The sequence below is a fragment of the Scylla paramamosain genome, chromosome 34, assembly GCF_035594125.1.
Source record: "Scylla paramamosain isolate STU-SP2022 chromosome 34, ASM3559412v1, whole genome shotgun sequence".
Classification (NCBI taxonomy): domain Eukaryota; kingdom Metazoa; phylum Arthropoda; class Malacostraca; order Decapoda; family Portunidae; genus Scylla; species Scylla paramamosain.
Genome location: NC_087184.1, coordinates 13,073,678 through 13,091,042, shown reverse-complemented (window position 1 = coordinate 13,091,042; position 17,365 = coordinate 13,073,678). Strand labels below are relative to the sequence as shown.

Here is a 17,365-nt window from a genome sequence, read left to right as displayed (position 1 = left end):
TAAAACCTAACCCATTATTTCTTAAAACACTTTTTTCAACAACAAAAAACAGAAAGAAACTAACCAAGCGAATTTTCCTAACAAATTTAAAATATAATACAGGTGAGAAAAAACAGATTGAAGAGAGTGAAGCAGAAAAAAATCCTAGTTATCGTGAGGGACAACAAGTCAACAAGACTCAGCTGACTGCCTGCAGACGACACGCGGCCCTTGGCACTGATCAGGATGTCGCCCCGTCAGGGTATTACCAGTTTGTTCCTTGCGTCAGGGAGGTGGAGAGCAGCCCCAACTGTTAGGAATACTGTTGGGATGTGTGCCAGTCAGAAGAGGGAGTATTCCGAGGATTTCCTGCTCAAATGTTACCAGGATCACAGGAAGTTATGGGAAAGTACGTGTCTGTCTGCCTTCTCCCACCGGGTCTAATTAGCTTTACCTGTGCATTCTGTTCACTCATGTGGTGTTTTTAGTGCATTGATGTTTGTTTTCTATCAGTCTGTGAGTTTGTCTTTTTTTTCTTGTATGTCATAATTAACTTCACTTTTTTCATTGTCTTTGAGTGCATCTACCTTCCTTGCCCTAATTAACTTTACCTATGCATTCAGTTCAGTCATGTGGTGTTTTAAGTGCATTCTTGTTTGATTTTTTTTTATTAGTCTGAGTGTGTCTACCATGTTTATCTTTTATGTTGGAATTAACTTTACTTGTGCATTGTCTCTCCACTGTTTTTCTTTTACATGCCCTAATTTACTTTACCTATGCATTTTGTTCATCCATATAGTGTCCTCATTGCATACATGTATTCTTATAGCAGTTTGTGTGTTTGTCTACTTTGTTGTCCCTATCTGTCGTCATTAATTTCACTTATGCTTTGTCTGTGAATGAATCTGCCTTCCTTATTTGCCTTTGTGGTGTTTTCATTGCATTTTAGACTTTTAAGATTTTATTTTTATCAGTCTGTGAATCTGTCTGCCTTGTTGGTCCTACCTGTCTTAATTTTTAGTGTATATTCTGTTTGTGAGTTTGTACTGTTCATCTTACCTGTCGTAATTAAGTTTACTTGTACTTTCTGTCAGTTATGTGGTGTTTTCATTTCATTCCTGTTTTCGATTAGTCAGTGAGTCTGTCTACCTTGTCCTTATCTGTTGTAATTAACTTTGTATTGTCTATCAGTATTTGTTTGTGTTTCTCTTTCCTGTCCTAATTAACTTTGCCTGTGCATTTTGTTTGGTTATGTGGTGTTCTTATTGCATTCCTGTGTGTTCTGATTAGTCTGTGAGTCTGTCTACCTTGTTGCTCTTATTTGTCTTGATTAACTTTACCAGTGCATTCTGTTCGGTCACTCAGTGTTCTCATAACATGCCTGTATTTTCTGATTAATCTGTCATGATCATCATCTTAGAAGGCAGTTTGATATGCAGACCCTTTAACACGTGTCTGATGCTGGACTGAGATTGCAAAGCTGAGGTGAGATGAGATGAGATGCTGGTAGGTGATCTCTCATCTCCCACTAGACAGAGGTATGAGTGATGGTTGTTCTTAACTCATCTCATACAAGGCAAAGATGCTCATGATAGTAGTGGCTGTTAACTCATCTAAGACAAATTTGCTGCTTGAAGGTCTGACTTGTTCCTTATAAGACAAAGATGCTGGTGGTGACTGTTAACTCATCACTTTCAGGACGTGTATGTGATGTCAAGCTTTGTATTTGTGCCTACCTGTTCTTTGGTGACAGTTTGTATAAGTGTAAAGGGAGGGAAGTCAACAGTGCACCAAACAACTTATGTGATGTCTTTTGCCTGGAATGATGTGTTATCAGTAATCGTCTTGACTTGTGTTGCATTGTTCACTTTGTGTTTTTCACTTTTATATTTTCTGATTAATTATGACTGACTGTCACACAGTTTGTTTACATGTCACTCTGCTTCAAGTAGGGAACTAGGTGAGAGTTTTGCTGCCTGCTCCTTTTCTGAGCTTGGATTGATGTTCATAACTCATGCCAGAAATTATTAATATTCCCTTTTAATGCAAATAATATAAATGCTGCAACAAGTTGAGCATATTATGTCACTTTTGATAAGGGGGTTTTTATTTTCATGTACACTTTATATCCATTCCACACAGGGAGGTCTTGTGTATGCATTTATTATTGAATCATGTGTAAGTAGATGAGAATCATATGGTCTTTGATAAAAATATTATTAACAACAGTAATACATTTCGGCTTTTTATTATGTCATTTATTTCCAGGCAAGAAGATGCCGGAGAATGTCAACCCAAGATCGGTGTTTGGTAACAATGAACTTGATCTCCGAGACATTAAGGTCTATGGCTTTGACTATGACTACACTTTGGCACATTATAAAGTAGCCGTGGAGAACTTGATATATGACCTGGGGAAGAATGTCTTGGTCTCTAAATATAGGGTGAGTGGAACTGTGCTTGCTTGTTGACAGTTCAAACATGTCGCAATTTTTGTCTTGAATTTGATTTTCCAAGTGAGTTATAAAATATGATTCATTGTGTAGGATGTAAGGCACTTTTGTGTAAATCTTGGGTAGGTGTGTAGCTTCTTTATTAGTTTCCATAATGTTGGACATCCTATAATAAAAATTTTTTTCGCATGTTCTATTTTTCTAAGTGAGTTACAAAAATGTGATTTGTTGTGCAAGATGTTAAGCTCCTTTGTGTGCCTTTTGGGTGATTAGTTTTCATAATGTTGCATGTTCTATAATGACAGTGTCTGTAGTGACAAGACAGTCAAGGCCAAGCAAGACCCATCCAGGGCTTGATGATTATCCTGGCCTGATTGGTAACACGCCAGGCACACATTCACACATTCACAGGTGTGTGTGTGACATGAGCTCATTTCCTGGCCATGACCATTCATAACCTGTTCATTCTACATTCAGATAAATGTCCCAGTGTTTCCATGATTCAGTAAGAGCATTATATCTTGCACTAATTGATCCAAAACTAATGTCAGAAGTTTTTCAGTATCCCGAAGAGATAAAGAACTTGCAGTACAACCGGGACTTGGCAGTGCGGGGGCTTCACTACGACATTGAGAAGGGCCTGCTGATGAAGCTCGACCAGTTCCAGCAGCTGCAGATTGGCTCCATATACAGGGGGCTGACACGCCTCTCCCAGGAGGAGGTGATGAAGATCTATGGGAGCCGCTCGCTGCCTCTGCATTATGTTGAGGGACACTTGAAAGGGGTTAGTATATTATGATTTTCTATGATTTTGATAGAAGTTACACACACACACACACACACACACACACCATTTTGATAGGTTATTCTTTTAAGTTTCTTTGGTTGCAACTTTATGATAGGTTATTCTTTTAAGTTTCTTTGGTTGCAACTTTATTTCAGTCTGTTTTGGGAAAGTGCAAAATATTCACAGTTATTTGCAGTTGAAGATTATTTGATTTTCATAAGAGAAAATTGTTGCACTGTGTTTACAAGAATAAGTGAATTCCTCAGTTAGAGAACCAGTGGTTGGTGGAGGGTTACTGTAGTGATTCTGTTCCTTACTCTGAAACACTGAAAGACTAGGTATGCTTTTTATATCCTTGCTGATAAAATTCTTGTAGGAAGTATATAAGGTTATATAATGAGATGGTAACTTAAGAAATGAATGTATTTAGTGGGCATTGATGATGGTGCAAAATATTACAGTGTAGTCTTTTATGGGAAGCCAATAATTATTACTACACATATATTGAATACATATAAGTTTATACCTAAGGGTAATAGTATTGAATTTATACATAAGCAGTTTAAAAGCATGTCATGAACAGCATTTGACAGGAATGTGATGTGAGTAATACTTTTATTTCTTGTATGCTCATGATTGTACAGCAAAGGACATGAGTAACCTAAAGAATGCTCATAATACTTGGAATGCCACACCCTCAGCACAGCACTGTATAGATGAGTCAGTAAAGGCACTGCTGTGGTGAATGACATGAGTGACAGCGTATTACACGTATTGTTGAGGTTGAGTTCAACGTCATTTTTCTTGTGGTCACTTTATTTATTACACTTTACTAACTGTCACATGTAGAGTAACGAAAAATATATAGAACCTTGCACTTCTTTCATGTCAATTCCACCTTGGATCTGCTTCAGCTCTGTGAACTTGCTAATTTTCAGACGGTAAGAAGAATTGGCACCACCCTGTTAGTATTTGCTAGACTGTGTACTGTTGTGGTGGCCGTGTTGCGTGTGGCTCAGGCTTTGTGTGTAGCTCTCACAAACGCACTAATATTTGTGTTCTGCCGGTAAACTAAAGTCTTTCCAAATATAGATGTTTTCTAAATGTGTGATGGTACTTGGCAAAGTGGTGCTGCTGTATTTGGTATTAACGTAACAGTTGTTTCACTGGGGCACTAAAATGTATTTGAACATTGACGTGTCCTAAAATATGTACTAATAGTTGTTGGCGTAGTGGTGGGGTTGCGTTTGTTGCTCATGTAATGCTTTGTGGTGATGTCTTATAGTGAAATACTACATGAATGTGCAACTTACTCAAAGTTTTTAAGTAATTCATGCAGGACTTGAATGTAGTAGAGAACTTTAAGTGCTAATCAGTGTTTTGTAGGCAGACTGTGAATAACTAAATTGTGATGAATTTTTTTGAATAGAAGAGTCTTTAGTATTTTCCTACCTTTTCTTTCCAGTGATTGACACATTTTCTTTCTTTCTATCCTTATTTTTTATTTTTTTTTCTATTTTGTGTAGATCATCTTATTTGCATGCAGTAAATAGTTGAGACTTTGTTGGAACTTATACTGCATAAAGCTTTTCCTTGTTGAGCAGAGACCAGTGATAAATTCTTTCACCCTTGTAAGCAATATACTTAAAACCCAGATGAAATTAAGAGTAGTTTTGGATCTGCTCTGTTGCTTTGATTAGCTGTGCAATTCCATCTCTCAAAAGACACAAGTTTGGGATGTGTTTGGTGACTAAGCCTTTAGCACAACTTAGGTGATGACATATCAATAAAGTATATCTTGGTCTTGCAGTCTTAAGTAATGATTTGTTCCCTTGTGTCAAACTTATTCCCTCTTTATCATGATATTCAATAAGTAGGGACAGAGCGAGGGAAGTGTGGACTCTCTCCTCAATATCTTCACCCCTGCAGTGAGACAAGGCATGGCATCTTGTCCTGGCCACCCTCCTTCATGGGGGATCTCAATCTGGTATATAGATAGACAGATTCTTCACGTTGCAATCATTACTATGTATTGTAAATAAAGGAAATCAGTGATATGTGACAATGTTACCTTCCTTTTATTTTTAGGTGCATTAGGATGTTTATGTATTTGTACCACTATGTTATGTACACTCTTTTAATGTCTAGTTAACTTCCACAGGGCGTTGCAATGGTAAGCATCTGCTTTATATTCCTGTGTGTCTTAATATTTCTTCTACTAAACAATGAATTATGTCATATAGAGGAGGATGAGTCATGTCTTCTTGAAACATTCCTTCCTTCATGTCTACATTACGATGCTTCATTGTCTCATTGATGTCTGAGCTAAACTAAGGTGAGTTTGTGTAGGTGTTCAGATCAGTGTTAATCTTGTGTGTCAACTGTTGCAGGACACCAAGATGGCGCACCTGGCAGACCTGTTCTCCCTGCCGGAAATGTGTCTGCTCAGCCAGGTGGCCCAGTACTTCATGGACAATGACCTGCCTTACCACTCCGTCCCGCTGTTCAATGATGTCAAAGTAAGGTGCTGGCATTCTCTCCCTTGTACAGGATTGGGGTGGCCAGAATCCCTTGAAGAAACTGCCAGGTTCACCAGCTGACTTAATATTACACAAAGGACTCAGTATACTGAAAGAAAATATTTGTGCCACTTGTGTGTTATTAAATCAACTAATGAAATAATACGAACATTTTTAGTTGCTATCATCAAGCAGAGAGCAAGAAGAATGGCAAAATGAGCCAAGTACTGTGCACAGTATCTCGGAATTAGGAGGAAGGGTATTTTCCTCCCCATATAAGTTTAATTTATTCATTCATGTTATACAATTAAGATATGAAAATTGACACATTAAATAAGCAATGATGTTTTGATGTGAAATCTTAGCAGGACACTGGTGAAGACTGTCCACTTAAATTGTCTCCCAAAGTCTTATTCAATTTGGCTCTTTTGTCCTTGGAAATATGATCCATCCTTTCACACTTGGTTCTTCTTTTGTTATATGAAAGTGTAGTCAGCCACAGCACACATACATAGAGTGGCATTTTGTAGCAGCACTACAAACATGTATCATCTGCTTCAGAATCAAATAGAGTGATTTTTGTGTTTGGGAAAAGTGCACGTGTACAGTTTTGGTGAGTCCTATTTTAAAACAGCCAGCAAGCACTGGCAACTCAGCTGATTCTGACTCTCCCAATTGGGTGACATCATGTGGTAGTGAATTACATTCTCAAACATTTCATTGACTTATCTCAACTAATGCTCATAAGACTTTAGTAATGGATATTTCAAGAGGTTTTCATGATTTTTGTGATAATTTAATAAGATTTCTATAGGGTCACCAGAACAAAACACCCTTGACAATGTGACTAATCATCCCTGTGTCCTGTGGGAGTGGTCTTGATGACAGTGGACCATCTGCTGTATTTGGGAAGTGGAAACATGATTTGAGTTTTGACAATGGCTTTCACTCTCTTTTGCTCTCTCATAGGCCGCCATCAGCAGCATCCACCCTGAGATGCACCGTATTGTGGCAAGGAACATTGACGACTACCTGATCAAAGACCCCGGTCTCGTCACATTCTTTGAGAGGTTGAAGAACAATAATAAAGAACTCTTCATCATCACCAACAGTCCATTCTCTTTTGTGTAAGTGCAGTATTTCTGATAGAGAAGGGACTGTGTTTTAAACTAGGCTTTGATCTCAGAAAGAGACATCAAACTAGATTATATTGGATTAGACTTGTAATGTGGTGTAAGTAACAATAGATTCATTATAGTATCAAGGAAAAGTATTTTTGAAGTTTGTCTCAAGGTACATAAAGCAGAATATTGGTATTAATTTCTATCAGGAATGGTGGAATGACTTTGCTTTTTACATATACATGGAGAGAATATTGTAGCTTTGATGTGAGGAATATAGTGATTAGGTTAGGTTAGGTTAGGTTTTTATCTCACCTGGAATGTTGGGATGACATTTCTTGCATATCAAATACATAAAAGGAATGTTGTGGGCTTGACGAGGTAAATAAAGATTAAATTGCGTTGTGAAAAAGGCTTGGCCACATGGAATTCTAAGTGGGACCATTCATCTTCATTGTGCTTCAGGATATACAGGACTCCATTTGAGAAAAATATTTATTTATGTACTTATTTATTTATTTATTTATTTATTCATTCATTCATTTATTTATTTATTTATTTTATTTATTTCTTTATGGTGGTCCACAAGTCTAGTCCCATGCATCAAGAGCTTGCAGAACTGAGAGTGTGAATGATGTATGTATGTGAGTATGCTTTGTCTGGGTCACCTCATGTGGGATTTCCAGCCTAGTATATAGATTGATAGAAATGTTTTTATTTATTTTTTATGTTGCCTGAAGATGAAGATCCTGTATATCTCAAAGCATAGTAAAGATTAAAACAGAAGAATGGGTCCACTGGACCCATTCTTCTGGTGTGGGTCCCTTCCTTTTCAACTTGAATCATGTCGAATCATCTCCTACACCTTTTTTCAACTAGAATCACGTTCTCATCTCTGGCGGCTTAGTATCAACATGTATATACCAAGGCTAGGTTATATGTGATATTTACCTTGAGATACGTAGACCAGTGGTTCGACTAAGTACCTAGCAGTGCATAGGTCTGAGACTACTTAGAGTACTTGGCTGGAATGCCTGCATGGGTGGAGCAGTTGGTGGCTGAGCTGGAGTGTAACTGTCACTGCTCCCCAAGTGTAACTGTCTGGGCCCTGCTCACTGCATACTTATAAACACTTGGGTCAAGGGGTTTGGATCCTGCTCAATCCCAGATCCTTGCTAATTAACCCACTCTTAAGCTGAGTTATTAAACTTCAATTGATAATAACACTCATCACTATTTTATCATTATTTTGTTGGAATATTATGTTAATTCCAGCATCTCTTACACCTTCCTTTTCAACTAAAATCATTCTTGCATCTCACTAGGAATGTTGGGATGACATACCTACTGGGTGAGGACTGGCGGCAGTACTTTGATGTGGTGATTGCCAGTGCCAAGAAACCTGCCTTCTTCACGGACAGCATGAGGCCATTCCGAGAGCTCAATGAAGAGATCCTGGTGCAGACCTGGGGGCCTGTCACAAGCTTAGAGAAGGGCAAGGTGTACCTAGAGGTGTGTGTTCATCCAAGTTTGCTTTTATAATATTTGTTTGATTATAAGAACAAGAAAATAAGAAAATAAGGGAAGCTGCAAAAAGCCATCAATCCTACACATGGCAGTCTCTTCATGAAATATATGTATCTATTTCCACCTATCATTCATAAATTGATCTAATCTGCTTTTAAAACTCAAAGAACTCAGTGCTAACAACCTGATTACCGAGTCCTTTCCATTCTCTATTTTAGAACCTCTCTATTTGAGAACCAATTCCTTCCTATCTCTTTTCTTAAACCTAACTCAGTACATATCTGCTTCCAGGTCCAGTCAAAAGTATATTATTTAGAAAGGTTAATGATAGTGAATGTCCATCTTAAATAGGTGCTCAGGTTCTGCCATTGTAACTGGAAAATAAACTCTGTATCAAATCAGTAGATAAAACAATGCTTTTAATTTTTTTCTAGATTTCTATTCATAGATAGGTAGATGCTATTCGTGATCTGTGAGGAATCTATTTATGAATAGACACCTCCTCTCCCCAAAAAATTAGATAAAGCATCTTGTCTGTACAGGTCTTATACAGTGTGGGATTGCTGCCCTGGTGTGTGTGTGTGTATATATATATATATATATATATATATATATATATATATATATATATATATATATATATATATATATATATATATATATATATATATATATATATATATATATATATATATATATATATATATATATATATATATATATATATATATATATATATATATATATATATATATATACACATATTATAATATAATGTCCCACTTTTAAACTCCAAAAAAATCTGGTCACATTAGGTATATAGATATGTGGATTTTGTTCATGATTTGCTTTATATGTAAGAAAATAGATATAATGATTTGGATGCAGATAAATTGTGAAGTGGGATGAAAATTAAATTCCCTGTCCTCCATGCAGGGTAATCTGAGGCAGCTGCAGGAGATGAGGGAGTGGCATGGACAGGAGCTGTTGTATTTTGGGGACCACCCCTACAGTGACCTTGCTGATGTGTCACTCAACCACAGCTGGCGGACTGGTGCCATCATTTGGGAGCTGGATGTGAGTTGAGGATTTGTGCAAGTTTGGGAAGCAACAGTATCTTGTGTATCTTATTTTACCTATAGTGTGTAATTGTTGTGCAGTGATGATGGGTCTTCTTTGAAGGCTTGAAGCTAAGATGTGAGGGAATTTTTGTTAGTGTGTATGTAGATGTCTTGTCTAGCTACACATGTTTAAAGGGAGTATCAACCTGGTTTATAGATAGGTAGTGTCTGCAAAGGGAAGAGATCATTGAAGCCAAAGGTGGAGAGATATTGGAAATGATGTATGTTAATAAATAGATTTTGTTATTATTGGTGCAGAGGATAGAGCAGAAGCTGGCTATGTAGTGACAAGTTGAAGATGATTAAATTTGAGAATTGCCATTGATAAAGAGGGCTGTTTCCCACCCATGTTGTGCTTTGTCATGGCAAAATTTGGGCTGTCAGAGATGATGTCAAGATATGACTGTAGTGAAGGAGAGCATTGTGAAATAGGAATGCATTGTTACTTCCACTAGATACGATTCAAGTGAGGGCCGAGGAAACTTTGTGTTTGAATGGTGTGAATGTAGTTATCATCATCATCATCATAATCATCATCATCATATCATCATCATCATCATCATCATCATCATCACCACATCATCATCATCATCATCATCATCATCATCATCATCATCATTGTCATTTTATTTAACATTCTTATTTTTCCTTTATGGGTCTGTATGATTTTTGTGTTTGGAGCATATAGTATAGTGTAAATGTATTAATGACATTGTTTCATATTCTCAGTATGAGATTCAGTGCCTCAATTCCCTGGAATACAAGAAAGCCAGTGGGTGGCTGGTGGTGCTGCAATCACTCATTGAAAGTTGCCAAGATCTAGAAGACGAAACTTCCCGGCAAATTGTCAAGAAGTGGGTGGAGGAGAGGGACCAGCTCAGGTAAATAGTTTCTACTGTTGAGAGGTATTTGTGTTCCAAATACCTCTCAATATTAATTCACAGTATTGTTGGAATATAGTTGTTAGTCATAGTTTATTGGCTGTAATATAAGCAGTCATGAACCAGAAATGGGGAATGCTTAATATGTAATAAATGTGAATCCATAAGACAAAAAAAGACACATTTCCTTGAGGGTAAAGAGGCAAAACTCAGAGAAAATATCAGTTAGTTGAAAGAGTTGTGATATTTCATCCCCTCTAACATAATCAAATAAAAGAATCCGCCACACAGCATAGGGAATGGTGGCATGCAGGTGTGCTGGGTGTGTAGGGACCAGCAAGATTTATGTACACGTAGGAGTGCCATATCTCTGCATCTAAGTCAACCCGGCTCTCTGCAGACACAAGACGAAGGAGATGTTCAACCCTCAGTTTGGCAGCGTCTTCAGAACTCACAACAACCCAACTTATTTCTCGCGCCGACTCTTCCGGTTCGCTGACATCTACACCTCTCGACTTTCCAACCTCAACGATTACTCCATCAACCACACCTTCTACCCGAGGAGGGGAGTGCTGCCCCACGAATACAAGTCCCTGTTTGTGTGAGTAATTTTAAGGAACCATGCAATGGATCTCATCTCTTCAGTGAATTGTAAGTATTATTATAAAAAAGAAAAATTTCCTCTAATTTTGTAGTACACATGCTGTGTTTTGAGGAGCCATGGGGCTCTCTCCAGATTTTATTTTTATATGTCTGTTATAAATGAGATGCTTAGATCATGACAGAAGGGAAGGAGCCTTGGCCAGGGATGTCACTAATCACCCCCTCTCAATACAACCTTGTGCCAGGGAGACATCCAGGCTTGGGTTTTATTGTTCTTATCTTGTGTTTTTTTATTGTTCTTATTTTGACTCACTTATCATGAAATGGTATCAGTCATAAAAAATGATGGCAGATGAGTGCACAAGTTTGCAATAATTAACAAAAATATTTTCATGAAAATAACTTCTATGTTAGTGTCTTAATCCAGGCAATATACATTAGTACATACTGTATTATATATGCATAGCAATAATGAGGATTTTTTATGGAACACAGGACATAATTTCACTGGGATATTTGAAGTGCAGAACAAGGGAATTTCATGTTATCATTTTTCTCTCTTTTTCAATGAACAATTTGTTAGTTTCACAGATCTCATGACAATCCTTTAACTGTGTAATACTGGGTTTTATTTACAACAGAGAGCAGTATTAGGAGTGAGAGTTGCTGACATTTTATAAAGTTGTCACAGGCAGAGTTCTGTCTCCCAGACTGACCAGGGACTGTGTCTTAAATTTCAGCCCAATAAAATATGACAGATTTTTTTACAGTGAGGCAATGTAGTTTGTACTTACAGTGTGTTACTTAGTACAGTGTGTTATATACTTATGGTGTGTTGCTTAGTACAGTGTATTGTGTTTAAGATGCTGCTGGAAACTCAGCAATTGTTCAGTGCATAATTTTGAAGCATTTATTTATTTTTCCTTTACATGAATATTTTTCTAGCATTCCCACGTGCACAAAAAAATAAAAGTGTTTTCAGACCAGGGGGCTTTTGTCCTGCAGCAGATCACAAAGCCTGATGCTGATGATGATGATGATCATGATGATCATGATGATCATGATGATGATTTGAGTGGTAACAGATTTTAGCTAGAAAAGTACATAATATAATTTTAAAAACATAGAAATGGAACTCATTAAATTATTTTACTTTATAATGAAGGTCATAACAAAATACTTTGTAATTTTTATGTAATACGCCATGGACTAAGAATGAAGTATTCTCTGAGAACAGGTTTCAGAAAAGATCTTAGGATATTATCCATAATGGAAGGTATTATCATGAGAAAATCTCTCACTTCACTTGTAATGGAGGAGGTTGTGATCTCAGCCAGTGAGTGCTGACAGCTGCCCTGCCTCTCTTGTCATTGCCCTGGTGATGGTGGTTTGTAACCCATTGCTTGGGTTCATTTTGTATAACTTGCAACATTCTATACAAATATAAAGTGCTTGCTACAACATGTAACTATTTGTGAAATAGTGACAATAATAACTCCGTCATGGAACAGTGGCCTTGCAAGGGTTGACAATGGATTCAGTCCCATCGCCGATAAGCATCATGCTCCAAGTGGCTTGAAATCACACTTGTGTGTCAAAGAGCAGAATGTACATACACATACACACATATATACACTCATGATGCAGTGTAGCAAGATAACTGTGGTGAGCATGGGCAATGTGCAGCTTAGTGGTACTTCACTGTACATGTGGTGCCTGCCTGGGGTGGTGGCCTGAAGTGGTGGCTGGTGCTTAAATATGTACTTATGAAAGCAGTTGTGAGTGAAGTGTTTGTTTAATCATTAGTTTATATCAGAAAATCCAGTGATATATCTATTTGGATTTGGTATTGAGCTCATGGAGCATCTTTGTTGTTTTATGAATATGGACATACATAGTATATATTTTTTTGTGTTGGTTACATAAATTATTGTTCTGGAATGTATGCTGCCTTAAATCCTGTTTTTGAGGAGAAACCTTACAGTGTGAGGTGAATATTACACCTAAATAGACATTTTGAGGCTATGGTTATTTAATTCTGGAAAGATACTGTTCATTATTGTAAGTTTGTCTGTTCATATAATGGGCTGAATTCTCCTGAAGAGGATGAGCTGAGAGAAAACATCTAACTATATGAATTAAGATAGAGAGAAGGAAACCTGCATTTCTTCCCCCACCCACCGTGCTCAGGGAGCACGGTGGCAGTGTTCCCCATACCAGCAATGTGCAGTGTGGGGTGTGCAGTGGCCTTGGGGCACAGTGGTGTTTCTCCTGATATTTTATAATAACTCTCTGTTGGTATGGATTAATAATTTCAGTCCATATGATGTCTAATGTATATTTTGATCATAAAATTTTTATGTACTTTTTCCCCAAAGAATCAGCTTGGTGTAATCAAATTTTATTGATTGTCATGAGTATCAGGTACTAAGTCTAAGATTGATGGATACTTTGTTAAAGTGTTCCTAGGCTGTGGCTGCTTCACAACATTACTAAAGTTCATGTGTGGAGATGTGATAGTAGACAGAGGGAAAGAGAGCAAGTAAGGAGGAGGTGTGTGGATAGAGGCAGAGGCTCTTCTGCCACAGTGATCATTGTTCAATGCTGTAAGAGTCTGACTTTTGTTATATATTTTTGGAATTTAGACAGTATTTATATTGTTGATATTATGAACAAAGTTTGTAGCTTCTGATTAAGTTTAGGTTTTGACACAGTGTTATGTACACTTGTTATCATACTGTAAATTATAACACAGATAATGTGTGGAAGAAATTATCATGTTTTTCATAGTTTATTGAAAAGAAATGAAGCATAAGAAATCAAGCAAACAACAGTTTGTGTGTGAGGAAAAGTTGATGAACTTTCAAGGGTATGAGAACCCATCCTGGCAGGGTGGTGTGTGTGTGTGTGTGTGTGTGTGTGTGTGTGTGTGTGTGTGTGTGTGTGTGTGTGTGTGTGCGTGCGTGCTTGCGTGTGTGGGTGCATGCGTGAATGTATGCGTGCTTGTGTGTGCACATGCGTGTGTGTACTTATATTGTTCAATGCATTAGAATGTCCAGTTTTTTTGTGCAATAGAGGATTTGATTTCATAACCAGGGATAGTTGTAGAATCTTTTAAAAGTTACCAGGTATTACATATATAGCTTGCTTACCTCATTTTTAAACTTGCTTTTTATTTATTTAAACAAGATATGATGTTAACCCTTTGATAAAATTTCACTTGCTTCTTTGCTGGTTACAGTCAATAGTGTTTTTGATTTGTACTGTGCCTTTTCTTAGTTACTCCCAAGGGACTGAGCAGTGTGATAGTTGATGTAGGCTTAGGGTGTAGCTCATTCATGTTGTTGTGAACTTCCATGACTCTTCTTACCCTGCATCTGTATTCTCAAACACTGTGTCGTCCCATCTCACCTACTTTTAACAGGCTGTCGTGGAAGCATTAAGGTTTTCAAGGGTGTTTTCTTAATTTTAGTGGTAGTTTTACAAGGATTCTGTTTCATAATTGGTAAAATGCCCTTGGAAATCTGGCTAATCATTTTCTTGGTCATTGACAGTAGTCCTTATGTGAGTTAAGTGTTTCAGGATACAGGTTCAGAATTTATTGTGTTCAGTAAAGTTCATTCTTTTAGAGTTTCTCATTTGCAGTGAAAACATTTTTGTATTTTACTCATGTGTATGTGTTTATCTTGGTTGTCTTGAATTGATTCAGAATTTAAGTACAGTAAGGACCTTGTGTGGTGTACTGCTTGAAGATGTACTATAGAGTACTATCAGTAGTACAGTTGTGGCCTGAAGTATAGTGACCTGCCACACTCACTTCCTCTGTGTGCAATGTTTTCCCTCAGTTGTAAGTCTTCTGACCTGCTGACAGTCTTACATTACCTGGCAATTAATGATACTTGCATTTTGTGTCTTCCCTCAATTTTGATTCCTCTGACAATACTACAGAATCTAACAGTTGATTGATTCTTATGTCTTTTGTGTTCCCTCAAACTAAAGTCCTCAGATGTGCTGATAATCTTCCATAACCTGACAATTGATAGATTCTTTAATGCAATGTCTCCAATATTGAATAGTCTGAATGGTCTCTCACAAAACTTGACATTTGATAGATTCTTGTATGTAGAATTTTCCCTCAAACTCAAATTCTCTAATATCTTGGCAGGCTTACAAAACCTGACATTTGGTACTTAATTGTGTTTACCATCTTCTCCTCTATCTTTAATTCTTTGATGGCTGCCATTCTTTTAAAACCTGAGAAATTAAGATCAGAGAGGACTTAACTCTTTAGCTGCTGGACAAATATTTTCTTGTGTTCACCTAGTACAACATTTTAGATACTTCATACGTGCTACAACCTCTTGAATAGTTATATAGCCTAGAAAAGACAAAATTAATCACTACTTTTTTTTTTTTTACCGTAATATATTCACACAAACATTTTTTTTTATAGTGCTCCCATTGTTATCCGAGGAAGACTACAGCAGTTAAAAGGTTCAAGGCTGGAGGAGAATGTTAATACAGTGGCAGTGAGTGTTATATGTTACACTTCAGCCCCTTACTGTACCTCCCTTAGGGCATTGTTATGAGGGCATTCTAGGGCGCCCAGAGGTCCGATTCGAAGGTGTATTGGCCGCTGTGTGTGTGAAGAAGGAAGTAATGAGATCGTTCTGTGTTGTTTTATTATCATACACCCAAAATATTACACAGTCTCCTTTTTATACTGGCACTTGAGTATTTGTACAGACGAGGTTGTAGAAGTGAGTGGTGAGGAAGACGGAAGGAAGGATGTGATGACTGAAGACTTGGATCATCTCCCAGCGAAATTATTTTGAGATTTTCCCTTTGTGGCTTCTGTTACAGTGATGATAATACTAATGGCAATGATGATAATTTTTCGTCTTCTTCATCTCCATGTTGTTCTTATAATCAACAATAATAACAGTAATAACAATCCAGTGACTTGCTTTGTTGTTGGACTGTTAACTTTAATTATGCAATCAGAAAGTTACGTGGAGCAACTCGTTCAGCTCACAACTACTGCCTGAGTGCCTCGTGTTGGTTGGCTTGGTGACTGGAACACATAATCAAATCAGCCTGAGAGAAATGTATGAGAATCTTTGAAATGACGCCGTTATTCAAACATCATTTACGAAGCTTCGGTTACTGAGTTGCTGCTTCACGGTACACTGAGGTAATACGGATACAGAGGAATTATGTATGAAATAATCATCACATATATTCATAATGCACAAAAAGGATATTATAACACCAAAAAGCCACACGAATCAAAATCAAATGCTTGGTGCAGGAGTTCGGGTTCAGATTTCAACCAAAGCAGTGAACCATCGCGGAGGAATACATTCACGTCACTGCTGATTGGACGAACCTCAGCCATTTTGCTTCCAGACGGTGGCGAGGTAAGTGTCCGTGGCATTTTTCTGTATTTCCTTATAGCTCGGCATATACAGCCGTGTTTGTTATGTAAGTGAGGAGAAGGGTTGGGTAGACTGGCAGCAGAAACTGTAGTAGGTGGGGAAATGTATATACGTGCTTATTAGCGTATAGTTATCTTCGCGTGAAGTGTTTCGCTATAATGCCTCCAAGCTCGTCTACTCCTTACTCCTGTTATTTCTTGCACTGCTGCTTTTTCAATATTACACTGCTTCTTCACTTATGTTTTCATGCTTTAGTGGACTGACTGCAGTGAAAGGTATTCAGGGGTGGACCTCGAGTCCCGTTTTCTTTTGGACATCAGCATTCAGCAGGTAAGGAGTAGATATCGGTGCTGGCAGCTGTCATGAGGATCTGAGGATATAAAGGCTATCAATCCTCAGGATCAGCAATCATGATGGGGGGGGGGGGAGTGTTCAAGCCTGATAGATTTGGAAAAGAAACCGGTTCTCAAATCGTGGTAGATGAATGGAATAGACTCGGGGCCAGTTTGAAGCCTATTTGAACAATTTTATCAAATTGGGCTCCGCGCCAGCGGCGATAGTTACCGCTTGAAGTCTTTTCTGTATTCTAAGAGGAATAAACCACTACTGAAAACGTGAAATGAAGAAAGAAATTATTATTCCTCACGAAATATAAACATGCATAAATTTTTACTTTTGTATAGTAGGGCCCCCGCCATCAGTTTTCTAATTGGGCCCCGCAATTCCTAGCACTGGCCCTGAATAGAATCAGTAATCAGGCTGAATATGCTAGTGATATTAGCCATTGCAGTTCATGCGCTACATAATGTAATTTTAATAATCAGTATTCCTAAAGCGTACCTCATGCACGACTTCCGAAGGGCAGGTTGCCAAAATACGATGACGTAACCTTCCATCCCCGTGAAATTGACCCTAGTGTCAGGTCATGGTGGGCGG

General features: G+C 37.7%; 1 protein-coding gene across 4 annotated transcripts; it reads left to right on the top strand.

Moving 5' to 3' along the window:
- Positions 1–120: 120 nt before the first annotated feature.
- LOC135090200 (5'-nucleotidase domain-containing protein 3-like) lies at positions 121–15,661 on the top strand. Of its 4 annotated transcripts, XM_063986656.1 has the most exons (11): positions 121–388; positions 2,248–2,423; positions 2,995–3,216; positions 4,134–4,160; positions 5,381–5,392; positions 5,610–5,738; positions 6,708–6,865; positions 8,185–8,371; positions 9,323–9,463; positions 10,237–10,388; positions 10,789–15,661. In XM_063986656.1, exons 1-11 carry the CDS (start codon positions 226–228, stop codon positions 10,991–10,993), a joined length of 1,572 nt encoding a protein of 523 aa, XP_063842726.1. In that variant the 5' UTR covers positions 121–225; the 3' UTR covers positions 10,994–15,661. The 4 variants fall into 4 exon arrangements, with proteins under 4 accessions (XP_063842726.1, XP_063842728.1, XP_063842727.1 ...); XM_063986658.1 differs by lacking the exon at positions 4,134–4,160 and having other exon boundaries at positions 122–388; XM_063986657.1 differs by lacking the exon at positions 5,381–5,392 and having other exon boundaries at positions 122–388.
- Positions 15,662–17,365: the final 1,704 nt, after the last annotated feature.

Bases quoted from the DNA above. Each gene is read 5' to 3' on its own strand.
- LOC135090200 (XM_063986656.1), top strand. From the start codon at position 226: ATGTCGCCCCGTCAGGGTATTACCAGTTTGTTCCTTGCGTCAGGGAGG. The intron at 389-2,247 runs GTACGTGTCTGT...ATTTATTTCCAG, and splicing joins TCACAGGAAGTTATGGGAAA to GCAAGAAGATGCCGGAGAAT. The intron at 6,866-8,184 runs GTAAGTGCAGTA...GCATCTCACTAG, and splicing joins AACAGTCCATTCTCTTTTGT to GAATGTTGGGATGACATACC.